Here is a 13,755-nt window from a genome sequence, read left to right on the forward strand (position 1 = left end):
TTGCTGTGAGCTGTGACGTCACAGCATTCCACCCAGGGTGACAAAGTGAAACTCTGTCTCAAAAAAAAAAAAAAAAATCAGATGGCAATATGAGGATGCTTTTGTACCTGAGTTCTCTGTTCTGATCCACAGGTCTATGTCTCAATTTTTATGCCAGAACCACACTGTCTTTTTTTACTAGGGCTTTGTAATATAGCCTAAAGTCTGGTAAAGTGATTGATTCTTATGCTGTAAGATTCCATTGGCTATTTAGGGTCTTTTCTGATTTCATATGAAGCAAAGAACTATTTTTATAAGATCAGCAAAGTGTGATGTTGATATTTTAATGGCAATTGCATTGAATCTGTAAATCACTTACAGTAGCATAGACATTTTAACAATGCTGATTCTACCAATCCATGATCATGGTATATTTTTCCATCTGTTTGCATCCTTTGCAATTTATTTTCTCAATGTTTCATAGTTCTTCTTGTAGAGGTACTTCACTTCCTTTGTTAAATGTATTTCTTGGTATTTTGTTTTCTTTGATGCTACTGTGAAGTGTATTGTGCCTTCGATTTGATTCTCGACTGTTGTTGGCATATGTGGAAGCTACTGATTTGTGTACGCTGTTTTTGTAGCCTGAAACTCTGATACATTTATCAATTTCAGTCACTAGGTAGAATTCGGGGTTTTTCTAGATATAAGACCATATCATCAGCAAAGATGTCCCCATTTGAATACCCTTGATTTCGTCTCTAGTCTAATTGCTCTAGCTATGAATTCCAGCGCTATATTGCATAGAAATGGTGACAGTAGGCAACTTTGTACAGCTCAGATCTAAGCAAGAATGCTTTTAATCCTTGCGCATTCAGTATGACCCTGGCTGTGAGTTTGTTGTATTATAATATTACCATCATGTAACGATTATCTTTGTCTTACCCTACTTTTTTTCCTTTGAATGTAATCTGATATGATGAGAATGGCTGTGCCAGCTTTCTTTTGGTTTGTGTTTGTATGGAATATCGTTTTCTGTCCTTTCACCATGAGCTTTGTGAATTTATTGCATTAATAATTTTGAGGTATGTTCTATCTATGCTTATTCTCTTAAGCGTTCTTATCATAAAAGGGTGCTGAATTTTGTCATATGCTTTTTTTGTATCTATTGAGATGATCAGATGGTGTGTGTTTTTACTTCTGTTTATGTGATAAACCACATTTATAGATTTCCATATGGTGAACCATCCTTGCAACCCTGAGACGAAGCCCACTTGACCACAATGGATCATTTTTTGATGTGCTGCTATATTTGGGTTGCTAGAAATTTATTGATAATTTTTGCATCTGTATTAATTAGGGATATCAGTCTGCAGTTTTCTTTTTTATCGAGTTCTTTCCTGGCTTTGGTATCAAGGTGATAGTGGCTTCATAAGATGAGTTGGAGAGGATTCTTTCTGTCTCCATGTTATGAAATAATTTATACAACATAGCTACTGGTTCCTCTTTTGTAGATCTGATAAAATTTGTCTGTGAAATAATGTAATATGGAATTCTTTTTTCATTGGAAGGGTTTTTTTTTTTAATTGGGGATTCATTAAGGGTACAAAGAACTAGGTCACATTTATTGCATTTGTTAGGTAAAGTTCCTCTTATAGTTGTGTTCCACCCCCCTAAAGGTTTATCACACACTGTGACCTCCCACTCCCTTCCCTCTTTTTATTCTCCCCTCCCCCAACCCCCACCACATACTAAGTCATTAATTGTCCTCATATCAGAATTGAATACATAGGATTCTTGCTTTTCCATTCTTGTGATACTTACTCAGAAGAATGTGTTCCACTTTCATCCAGGTTAATACAAAAGATGTAAATTCTCCATCTTTTTAATGGCCAAGTAGTATTCCATGGTACACATACACCACAGCTTATTAATCCATTCCTGAGTTGGTGGGCATTTAGGCTGTTTCCACAATTTGGCAACTGTAAATTGAGCTGTGATAAACAGTCTAGTGCAAGTGTCCTTATGGTAAAATGATTTTTTTTCTTCTGGGTAAATGCCTGGTAATAGGATTGCAGGATTAAATGGGAGATCTGGTTTGAATTCGTGGAGAGTTCTCCATACTTCCTCTTTGGAAGGTTTTTTTTAAATTGCTACTTCAACTTTTTACTTGATATTGGTCTGTTTAGGAGTTCTATTTCTTCCTAATTGAGCCAAACGAAGCTGTGTGTTTTCAAGAATATGTCCATTTTCTGGGCAGTTTATGTGCACAAATGTGCATATTCATTAATGTGTGTATTCATTTCAGAAATGAAATTTTATATTTCTGTGGTATCAGTTGTCATATCTCTTTTTTCATTTCTGATTGAGCTTATTATGGTATTTTCTTTTCTATTTTTGGTTAATGTAGTGAGAGTTCTGTTGATTTTGTTTATCTTTTCAAAGAACCAACTTTTTACTTTATTAATCTTCTGTATAATTCTTTTGTTATCAATTTCATTCAGTACTACTATAACCTTAGTTATTACCCTGGTTCTGTTGGGATTGGGTTGGTTTGCTCTTCCTTTTCTTTTTTTTTTTTTTTTTATTGTTGGGGATTCATTGAGGGTATGATAAGCCAGGTTACACTGATTGCAATTGTTAGGTAAAGTCCCTCTTGCAATAGACATGATTGCTCTTCCTTTTCTAATTCCTTGTCATGATTCATTAGATTGCTGATTTGCAATCTTCACATATTTTTGATAAAGGCATTGAAAGCTATGAATTTTCCTCTTAGGACTGCTTTTGCTGAATCCCACAGATTTTGATAATTTGTGTTCACTTTGTCATTAAATTTGAAGAATCTTACAATTCCATCTTAATTTCCTCCTTGACCCAATAATTGTTCATCAGTTATTTCCATGACTTTGTTCACTGTGGTCTGAGAAGATACGTGAAAATTTTCAATTTTTATCAAATTTGTTGAGTTATGTCTTGTGGCCTAAGATGTGATCAATCTTAGAGAATGTTCCATGTGCTGATGAGAAGAATACATATTCAGCATTTTGGAGGGGAGGAGTGTTCTGTAAATGTCTGTTAGGCCCATTTACTCTGAAGTCTCATTTAAGTCAAATGTTTATTTTTCTGCTTGGAGAATCTGTCCAATTCTGTCAATGGGGTGTTGAAGTCCCAAGATATTATGATGTTGCTAGTTATCAATTAGTTTAGATTTAATAGGGTTTCTTTATAAATCTGAGTTCACCTGTAATAGGTGCATAAATATTTCCGATTATTGTGTCACCTTGTTGAATTGTTCCCTTTACCATCATGTAATGATTATCTTTGTCTTACCCTACTTTTTTTCCTTTGAATGTAATCTGATATGATGAGAATGGCTGTGCCAGCTTTCTTTTGGTTTGTGTTTGCATGGAATATTGTTTTCTGTCCTTTCACCATGAGCTTTGTGGATTAGATACATTTCCTGGAAACAGCAGATACTTGGCTTGATTTTTTTATACTTTAGGCAACCTATGTCTCTTGAGAGGGTATTTCAAGCCATTCACATTTATTGAAATAATTGATAAGTCAGGTGAATTTCTGTTCATCCTGCTAGGTAAGACTTACTGCTTCATTTTACTTCTTGGGCTATTTCTGGTATCTGAGCTTGCTAGGTATTTTGCTCTTCAGTATTGTGCTGATGCAAATTTGAGTACTTCCTACAAGGCAGCTTTGGTTTTGACAGATTCCCTCAGCATTTGCTTGTCCGAATGGCTTTTATCAAAAAATCCCATAACAACAGACGCTGATGTAGATGAAGAGAGAAAGGAACTCTTGTACACTATTGGTGAGACTGCAAACAATACATCATCTATAAAAATGTGTATAGAGATTCTTCAAAGAACTAAAGGTAGACCTCCATTTGATCTGGTAATCCCACTATTGAATATTTACCCAAAGGAAAAAAAGTCATTCTTTCAAAAAGGCATGTGCACATGAATATTTACTGCAGCACAATTCACAATTGCAAAGATGTGGAGTCAATCCAAGTGCCCATGAATGCATGAGTGGATTAATAAAATGTGGTAAATGTATAACAGGGAGTACCACTCACCAACAAAGAAAAAAAAAGTAATGAACTAATACCAAGTGCAACAACTTGGATGGAACTGGAGACAATTCTTCTAAGTTAGTTACCACAGGAATGGAAAGACAAACACCACATGTACTCACTATTAAATCGGGACTAATCAATCAACACCCCTGTGCACATATGGTAGTAAAACTCAACAGAAAGCAAGAAGGGGAGGGGACAGGAAGAAAGGGGTAAATTCACACCTAACTGGTACGATGCACACTATCTGGGTGTTGGGCACAGTTATAATGTTCACTCAAACTATACAAAAGAAATTTATGTCACCAAAACATTTACCCCCATAGTACTCTGAAACTAACAAAAGAAAATCAAACATAACTCATGAAAAGAAAAATAAACCACTGAATGTCCCCCCCCCACAAAAAAAAGTTAGGTTCAATTTTATTTCCAAATTTGCAACTTAATTTGGTTTTGAAAGGAGTACATTTTCCCTTCTCTGTGATCATCACTTTTAGGAGACCTAATATAAAATATAATATAAATTTAAAATCTTGAGTCCAATTCTAGGCTAGACTGCTTACTTTCTTTTCTAGTGAAAGGCACTTCTAAGATCAGAAGTTCCAGACGACTACTTCATGAAAGAGTTGATTTATGTTTTCTCACCATTTGTATTCACAGCAAAGTAATATTTTGGTGGCCACTTAGCACATGGAACTGAATAAAAAGGAGATTTATGAAAAAATAAAATTAGGCTACCTCCTCATCCATTTCAAAATAATGAAATATCAAAATTATTTGCTTTAACTAGTCTAAGAAACAGAGAATTTGTGAAACCATTGTTCTCCAGCATTTGGATAATACCTAACCCCAATATTCTGATTCCAGTTCTAAGCAGGAGGCTGAGAACACAAAAACTCTTCCTAGAGTATCTTCTCATCTTTTTCTTGCTTATCTTTCTCATCCATAATGTAGTGAATTAACTGTAGCTGGTAGTTTAGTATAAAGACATATTGTAAAGTTTTTCTCTGATTTTCTCTAGATAAATAAGGTATACAAATATGCACCCATACTTTTTAATTAATAAGATGTTTATTTTATCGCTCTCCTAAGAACATGGAATAAAGAGTGGAATTCTGAGTTGATATATCAAGTTGGTCTTCAGTAGCAATTGTTGAGCTAGTCTTGTGAATAACTTTGTTATTCTTATAGCTACATTTGCAATCAGTGACACCTGAATTAATGAAAATCTCTGCTGAAAAGATGTTCATTTAGTCCAATTTGGCATTTTTTTCAACTGGATTTCTCTTTACATCATTTATACATGTATAGGTATACTGGAAATCGTTACTGATAGAATATAATTTCTTTCAGTTTTGTTACGATATCTATGGATCTTTGCTATAATTGTTCACTCTGCTCAGAAGATCCTTTAAAAATGTATCTTGATAACTTTTTCATCAACTTCAACACTTTTTCTTGTCCTCTTACTCTCTTCTCTCACATTAGCCCCAGTCTTCTAATTTGTTTTACTTTTATCTACTTTTTCCTTTTCTCATAGCAGTTATCAACTTCCAACACACTCTATAATTTACTTATTTCTTATATATACTGTTAAACATATATCTATTTCACTTGGAATGTAAGCTCCATAGGGGCAGGAATCTTTGTCTATTTTATTCAATAATATGTCTCTAATATTTAAAACACCTCCTGGTTCATCATAGATTATATATAAATATATACATACATGTATTTGAAATTCGATGACATGTCAATGAAATATTAGTAGATCATTTCACTGTTTTTAGAATGTATGTGATGTAACATATCTTACTGTAACTTGACTTCAATTCATATTTTCTAGTACATTCACTAAAAATAGACACAAGTGTTGCCACAGCACATGTGGTTTCTGATGAATCAAAATTACGGCCATAGACAACCGCTTGGATGTTTGGGTATATTAGTGTTCATATCATAGTCACTTGACATTTTGCATAAGATTTCCTCTAATTCTCCTTTAGATGTTGTAGAGTCACAGTTGTTTAGCAAAGAATTATTTTGTTCTGAAAATGATTCTCAGCCAAAACCCAGAGACTAATCAACCACCCTTTTCTGTAATAGACATACAGCTGCAAGAATGAGGGGAGCGAGAAAGAATGAGAACGAGAGAAGCATTCAACTGTGAGTTTTAGTTTCAAAGAATTAACAGTCAGTGAGAGAGGCAGGAGGGCCTGTATTTAAATCATCTTATAGTCATGTGATGTGAGAAAATAATATAAAAGAAATGGAGCCGTATTAAATGATCTAATCAACCCAGAGCTACATTCCCAGGATTTTCTTAGCATCCCAGGTTATTGAATGACTAAGTTGTTCCAAAGTGGCCTCATGCAAGTAAATCCAAAAGAATGACCAAGAATTACAGAAGGTATATTTACGTGGCCCCAAGTAGCTCGTGGAAGCCATAATAAGGAGCTGCCCCATCTGTGCGCTGCTCAGAATGATGGATGGGGTAAGTGCAGTCTGATTAGTGTCTCGGGATAAGCAGAGAGCTAATGCAGGAGAGTCAGCGGTTTATAAATAAATCTACTACTGACATCTTGGATAAATCCGACCTTTGCAGTCCCAGAGTAGATGGCAGTACAATACACTGGTACTAAAGACTAAATCTAAGGAAAATTTGACTTCATTTTGAATAAAATTTTAATGATGAACCAATAACAGAACCTATAGGTACTTGCAGCTCTTCTGCCTTTGATATTGTGCATTTTACCAGAATTGTATAATTCATGTTTATAGAAAAGTACATTTTCCTTGTTTAGGGTACCTAATTTTACCTTCTTAGGACACATAACTACTTGTGTGTATGTGTAACAAATTTATCTAAGAGATAAATTTTAACAAAACTACAGCTATATTAAATTATAAAGTATAATTGTTGCTATATCTTGAAACCTGTGTCTTGAGATAAAACACTATATTTTCCATTTAGGATTTAAGTTAAGTGTTATCATTAGGCAGGGAAGTAACAGTAAAATTAATAACAGCATAGCACTACTACTAGAGAACACCAGACCCAAGTTCTACTCCCAGCCTCACCATTTATAGGCTGAGTGAAACCAGACCTGAGTTCTAATCCCACATCCACCACTTACAGCTGAGTGAGACCAGACCCGAGTTCTAATCCCACATCCACCATTTACAGCTGAGTGAGACCAGAACCAAGTTCTAATCCCACATCCACCATTTACAGCTGAGTGAGACCAGACCCGAGTTCTAATCCCACATTCACCACTTACAGCTGAGTAAGACCAGACCCGAGCTCTAATCCCAGTCTCACCACCTATAGGCTGAGCGAGCCCAGACCCGAGTTCTAATCCCACACTCACCACTTAAGCTGAGTGAAACCAGACCCGAGTTCTAATCCCACATTCACCACCTACTGCTGAGTGACACCAGTGTCCCCTTCTCTCAGAGACAATTTCATCTGGGTGTTTCTTACCACAGAGCTGTACCACAGGTCTACAGTCGGTATCTTCTCCCCTGGCCCTTATCTAATGCCAGTGAGCCACCCACAACTGAATGTGTGTGTTACATGAAAGTTAATACATCATTGTGGTTTGGTATCAAATTATCTGTATGTGTATCCTAATTCTATCAATTTACTTTCTGGCTGATTATTTACTACTTCATTTTGGTCACGCTACTTCCTTGTGTCTCAATTATCTCGACTCTAAAAGGAGATCGTGATGGTGCCTTCTTGAACGACTATTGTAAAGTTCGAGTGGGACATCCACAGGCTTGAAACAGAGCCCAGCACGCAGGAAGCACTCAGTCCGTGTTATACTTAGATAATAAGATAAATAACTTAAGCAGGAATCCCAACAGTCAATAGACTTGATTTCTCAATGTTAAGTGTTTAAGGATTTCATCCATTTATAGGGAGATAAGTGTGGAAGCTCATAATGGTGCAATTTATTTGGAGGGCAACTTTAAAAGGCTTCTCTTCTATATAAATTCTTCCTGAACTTCTTCTCATAAGAAACAGACATTATGCATCTTCTATGGAGAGAAAGTCCATGTAATATTTACTTTCTATCTTTTGAAGTGTAAATGACTTCTGTTGGACACAGTTCTGTGGGCCAATGCTAATTTGCATAGTTCTCTCAGAGTAATGACCACACTTCTGGGAATTAGAACTAACTTTTTAAAACCTGATGAGGTATTTTAACCAAAATTCTTTTCTAAAACACCAAATCACCTTCCCTAGCATTAGATCAGAGTCTAGGAAAAGCAGCACCTACTTTTCCTAGGTGACTCAGAGAACCTTTTCCTAGGTGACTCAGAGAACCTTTCTGAAAGAGTTAAGGGCTGGTTTCTTTTACTAATTGACTAATTCACTTATTGCTGTTCAACTTCACATGTCATGGGTTCAAATGGATTGCAAGTTTGATATTAGACTGACTCTTCCAGGAATACACATTTTTCTTGCTCCTTTATCTTTTTCAAGTAAATTAATAATAAATTCCCAGTCACCAGCTCGGTCAAGATTATTTTTGCTACCCTGAACTATTCTAGTAGTAGCTCCAAATTGCAAATTGGAAAATTTTGCTGCTAACGGGATTTTCATGCACAGTTTAATAATTCAGCTACCTGCAGCCCTGGGCGAAATATATAGCTTGTAAGCTGCTTGTTGGCAAAGTCACAGATAATTGTATTAATTTAAATTATGACTGCTCACCCCCATAAATGTTGAAATTATCTGTGAAAAAGCAAGGAGTTGAGGGCATTACTGCAACATTGTTTCATTTACCACAGATGTATTTTCACCTTGGATAGCTATGTCAGGTTGGCAATCATTTATTTTAGGCAGGGGGAAAAAACAAGAAAAGCACACTCATTGTAAGTAGGCTACAAATATTTTTATCTAACCCCAGTCCTGCAGCAGCTCTACAACCAGATGTTAAATGAGAAAGGTTACTTTTCTAAGCATTGCTAAATAAATTATCTCAAAGGTCTATTTAGTAAGAATTTCAAGGAGTCAAGTATTGTCAGTATTGAACTTTATCAACAAATTGCTTTTCATTTATATCATTCTTGAGCATCTATTTTGTGTAAGGCATTATACTAGGCAGTTGGGATATAACAATAAATAAAATTGTCAAAGGTTTCTAGCATTGTGGAGCTCAGATCTCATTGTGAGCTAGGGTAGGGAAACTTAATAAACACAGATGTGATAAGTAATATTTTGGTATATTAGAAAGTGATATGGTAAAAGTAAACTGGAGAAAGGTGAATTTGGAATAGGGGAAGAGGTTGCAGTTTAGAGTAGTTTGGGGTAAAACGGGTGTTGCCACAGAACTGGAGCTTTCCCACCCAGTTGGGAAAGTGGAGAAGTGGCAACAAAGGGTAAATATGTCTCTATTTCAGCAGAGAACCTGTCAATGTATTAGAAGGCTCTCCCTAGCCGGGCGTTGTGGCGGGGGCCTGAGGCAAGAGAATCGCTTAAGCCCAGGAGTTGGAGGTTGCTGTGAGCTGTGTGAGGCCACAGCACTCTACCGAGGGCCATAAAGTGAGACTCTGTCTCTACGAAAAAAAAAAAAAAAAAAAGAAGAAGGCTCTCCCCTTCTCCCTTGTGGAATGCAATTCCTGGCCTTGTCTCTCAGATCTAGAGATTAAATAAATGATAGTGACTGAGCTCTCAGATCCTGTGAGATCAGCCTAATTTAAGCCCTGGTAGGTAGCCTATTTCCCATTAGTAGTCCCAGTTCACAAGGGTGGAGAAAGAGAGCATTGAATGAGATATACAGTTCAATTTACTGAGCACTTATTAGTACAATTTTATCCAATTTAATTCAATACAAAATACGGAAGTTCTTATGGACCCTTAACTGTATTGTAAGACAAACCGCAGATAAATGAACTGTCTGAAAGAAAAATATGAGGCAATACTAAAATGTGTGAAAGAGAAAATTTGCTATAATCTGTGGTTAGTCCACAGCTTTCTGGAAAAGTGAGACCAAAGTTAAACCTTTGAAAGCTCTAGTATAGTTTTGAAGCAAATAAAGGCGATTAGGGAAGAGGTAACAGCATTCAGGGAAGTCAGCAGTCCCGGGATAAAGGGTGGAGTCTAGCTGAGAAACTTCTTGACTTTAACTTGGCCACTAGACTAATAAGGATCTCCGCGGTCCAAAGACTAAAACTCTCTGATTCTAGGCCGAATGTAGCGGCCTCTGTAGAGACAGAGCTAGATTTGAGGAAGTGATTCTACTATCTTCCACCTTATTTAAAAAGGGAGGCTGAAGATAATTATCTCTGTAAAACAAAAAAGTGTCTTCTTTCGCTTCAATTACCTGGGTATATTCTCCTAGTCTAAAAGCATGGCCTCATGCCTGTCTTAGACTTTGGACTTGAGTCCGGAGGAAGTTTAAATACAGGGACTGAGCAGGAGAGAAGCGAGAGAGACGCCAAGAGGGGAGGCTGTTGCGGAGGAAGAGGGCGCCCCGGGCAGGTGGTTACCGCTTACACCGAGCAAGCGGCCGGGGGACGCTTCTGGGGCAAATCAGAGTAGCCAGCAGTGGAAACACCTGTATTTCTGCGGGCGAGGCGAAGGAAGCTGGGCAATCTGCAAAGGTCAGTTCCCAGCAGTTCCCAGCAGTGAGTGCAAACCAAGATTTGGGGAAGGAGCAGGGTGAAGCCATGGCCCCCATCCAGTCCCACTCCACTCCGCCTCGCCCCCGGATTTTTGTTGGACTCTCTGTCCTTAATAACCGCCCTCAGCTGTCCCCGGCGGCGGAGCTGCTCCCCTGGCAGTCGCCGGGAAGACCCGGAGAAGTGGAATCTCGCTTTGCCTGTCGGAGTGCGGGGGCCGGCGCTGGGCATGCTCAGTCGCGGCGCGCGTCCGGCTGCTGCGCGCCGCGCTGGCTGCGCGCGCTGGGCTTGGGCTGGCGCCGAGTCCGCCCCGCGGTCCCCGCGCGGCTGCTGGGCATCAGGAGGCCGAGCCTTCGCCGCCTCCTCGGAGCGCCTCGGCCCCGCCCGGCGTCTGTCCCCGCACCCGCATCCTCCTGGCCGCGTCTTAGGGAGGTGGAGCTGGTGCCGTTTTCTGCCAGGCGCCACAGACCGCTCTGCAACCCCCCGCCGAGGACCTGCGAACGGATCTAGAGACCAGAAACCCCTTGGCGGTGGCTCTTTCTGGTAGCACTTTGCCCGAAGTGGGGTTGCCGCGGAGTTTCTCCTGGCCTCTCCATGCAGACACCATGCGGAGAGCAGTGTGCTTCCCTGCTCTGTGCCTGCTCCTGCATCTGCACGCCGCAGGTAAGGGGCTGCCGGCGCCCAGCTGGAGCTGTGGGTGAAACAGGCAGCGGCACGCGCTGAAGGACTCGAGGAAAAGCTTGCCTGGGAAGGAATCTCTAGAAAGGCCAGCGGAGCAGCACCTGCCAGGGAGGGGTGAGGGACTCTGCACCTGTTGGGAGACTGAGGCTGAAAACTTACGCTAAAATTAGCTCTTGATTTTTCTTTACCTTGTGCAAATAACAGTGCACATTTTCAATACGAAAACAGGTTTGCTTCCCTCTTTCCCTCCCCTGCAGCAGGACTCTCTAGGCTGTGCCCCTAACTGCCCGTTTTTCAGAAGCGGGCCGAGACCTCCTATTGGATGTCACCTTTCCCACTGCGGCGGCGGGGAGGCAGTCGCCGTAACCTAATCGGGCACTTCTCCTCCCCAAAGATCGGACTGCAGGGCTTACATTCAGGATGCTGCTCCAGGCTCCTTTGGCCCCCCGCTCTTGTCACTCGGATTTTCTAAACCAATAAGAGAAAGGAAAGGGTTCAAATAGAATCTTCTTTCCTTTTCAGCACCATGGCCAGCGTCCGCAGGGGCAGAATAAAAACCCAATTACCATTTCAAAGCCGACAACCCTGGAGTAGGCACCGACCCTGGGATATATTTGATCAAGTCTGACCAAAAGTAGTAGGGAGGCTACTCCGAAATATAAATAGATCTGTTACCAGAACCAATATCGAGTCTCATATGGAAGGAAACCTCAGGAAATACCTGGGGAGTGTTGTATGTGATATTGCTGCTACTGGGGTGCACAATACCTTTGTGTAACGCAGAGATTTGCTGGATTAAATCCGTTACCATTTAATACTACCATGATCCAAAATAAAATATGGCAGAGAGATTTTAGAAAACCTACTACGACAGCCTTGTCCACGCCATGGTCCTGTAGCAATCAAAAACTAGGCATTTTCCTTGAGTTCGCTTCTCATCCAATCACACTTACTCATTCCTTCAGCTACCATTTACTGAGTGTCTACTATGTTCCAAGGGTAATGAGTAAGAATAATTGTTGTGAAATCACAGTCTTTACAAAAAAGAGTGGGTGATTTATTTTTATATGTGCAATAATGGGCTGCAATATGTTGCTTTTTTATTCTAGCTCATGCTATTTAAATGTATTGTGAATATTTTGAGTAAATAACGTAAATAGTCTTAAAGTTCTAATTAAGTTCGTATGTTAATTGTTATAATTATGGTGTTATAGTATAGTATAGTTGTCCATAGTTCTTTGGTATCTTTGAAATCAGAAAATAGCTGAGACTTAGTCATTAATTTTTTTTGGCAAACAGCTGTAGTGAATTCTTTCGTTACTACACACAATTCTCTAATGTTGAAATACAGGATGAAAACACATGCATTGGGTTGAGTTTCATATTCATTACTCTTTAATGAAAGCACTAATACAAATATCCATTGCTCCCCCTCCACCCCGAATCTCAATTCTCATCAACTTTAGTAATGGGTTGGCTGGTCTACCAAGAACATCAGTGTAGGATAGTTTTAAAAACTAATATGCAAAAAATTGTAAAGATTACATTTTGAGTAATTATGGCTTAACAGTTATAAATAAACTTAAGCATACAGAAAGCATTCTGAAAATTATTGTAGATACACATTTAAGATGAGGAAAATAGAGGATTTTTGTTCACCAAAGAGGGAAACCTAGAAGTCTACAGACATAGATTATACCTGGAACTCTGCCAAAGGGTGTATTAGCAAAGCCCACCTAGTCCATCTCTACTTTGACTTGTTAATTTTCAAAAATAAAGACACAGCTTGGCTCCTATAGCACAGCAGTTATAGCGCTGGCCACATACACTGAGGCTGGCAGGTTCAAACCTGGCCTGAGCCAGCTAAACAACAATGACAACTGCAACAACAACAAGAAAAAATAGCCAGGTGTTGTGGTGGGCACCTGTAGTCTCAGCTACTTGTGAGGCTGAGGCAAGAGAATCGCTTAAGCCCTAGAGTTTGAGGTTGCTGTGAGCTGTGACACAACGGCACTCTACTGAGCATGACATAGTGAGACTCTGTCTCAAAAAATAATAATAATAAATAAATAGAAGATTTATTTCAAATAAATCTTTATATCTTTATATAAATAAAATCTTTGTATATTTATTTAAATCTTTATTTATATAAATAAAAATCTTTATATCTCAAAAAAGATTATTCAACCAATTTTAATTTAATAAAGCAATGCATTGAAGATATTTATTATATCTTAGTTGCGAGATGCTATATAGAAATTAATCGTGTCCATATTTAATATAGTGCTTTCCATAGGTGTTTTATCACAGCAAATTGTAGCTGTCTTGCCAGTTTCATTTTAAATGGATTTTAATTTTAAACAGTAATTTGTGGG

At 38.6% G+C, this 13,755-nt stretch overlaps 1 protein-coding gene across 2 annotated transcripts in view; it reads left to right on the forward strand.

Annotated features, from left to right (window-relative positions):
• The first annotated feature begins 11,058 nt into the window (after positions 1 to 11,058).
• Positions 11,059 to 13,755, forward strand: part of PTPRR (protein tyrosine phosphatase receptor type R) — a 335,309-nt gene continuing 332,612 nt past the window's right edge. For both annotated transcript variants that reach the window (XM_053583630.1, XM_053583629.1), the window contains exon 1: positions 11,059 to 11,362. In XM_053583630.1, coding sequence (XP_053439605.1) covers positions 11,305 to 11,362 — 58 coding nt within the window. In that variant the 5' untranslated portion in view covers positions 11,059 to 11,304. The remainder of the gene's footprint in view (positions 11,363 to 13,755) is intronic.

Source organism: Nycticebus coucang, chromosome 3 (genome assembly GCF_027406575.1).
Source record: "Nycticebus coucang isolate mNycCou1 chromosome 3, mNycCou1.pri, whole genome shotgun sequence".
Classification (NCBI taxonomy): Eukaryota; Metazoa; Chordata; class Mammalia; order Primates; family Lorisidae; genus Nycticebus; species Nycticebus coucang.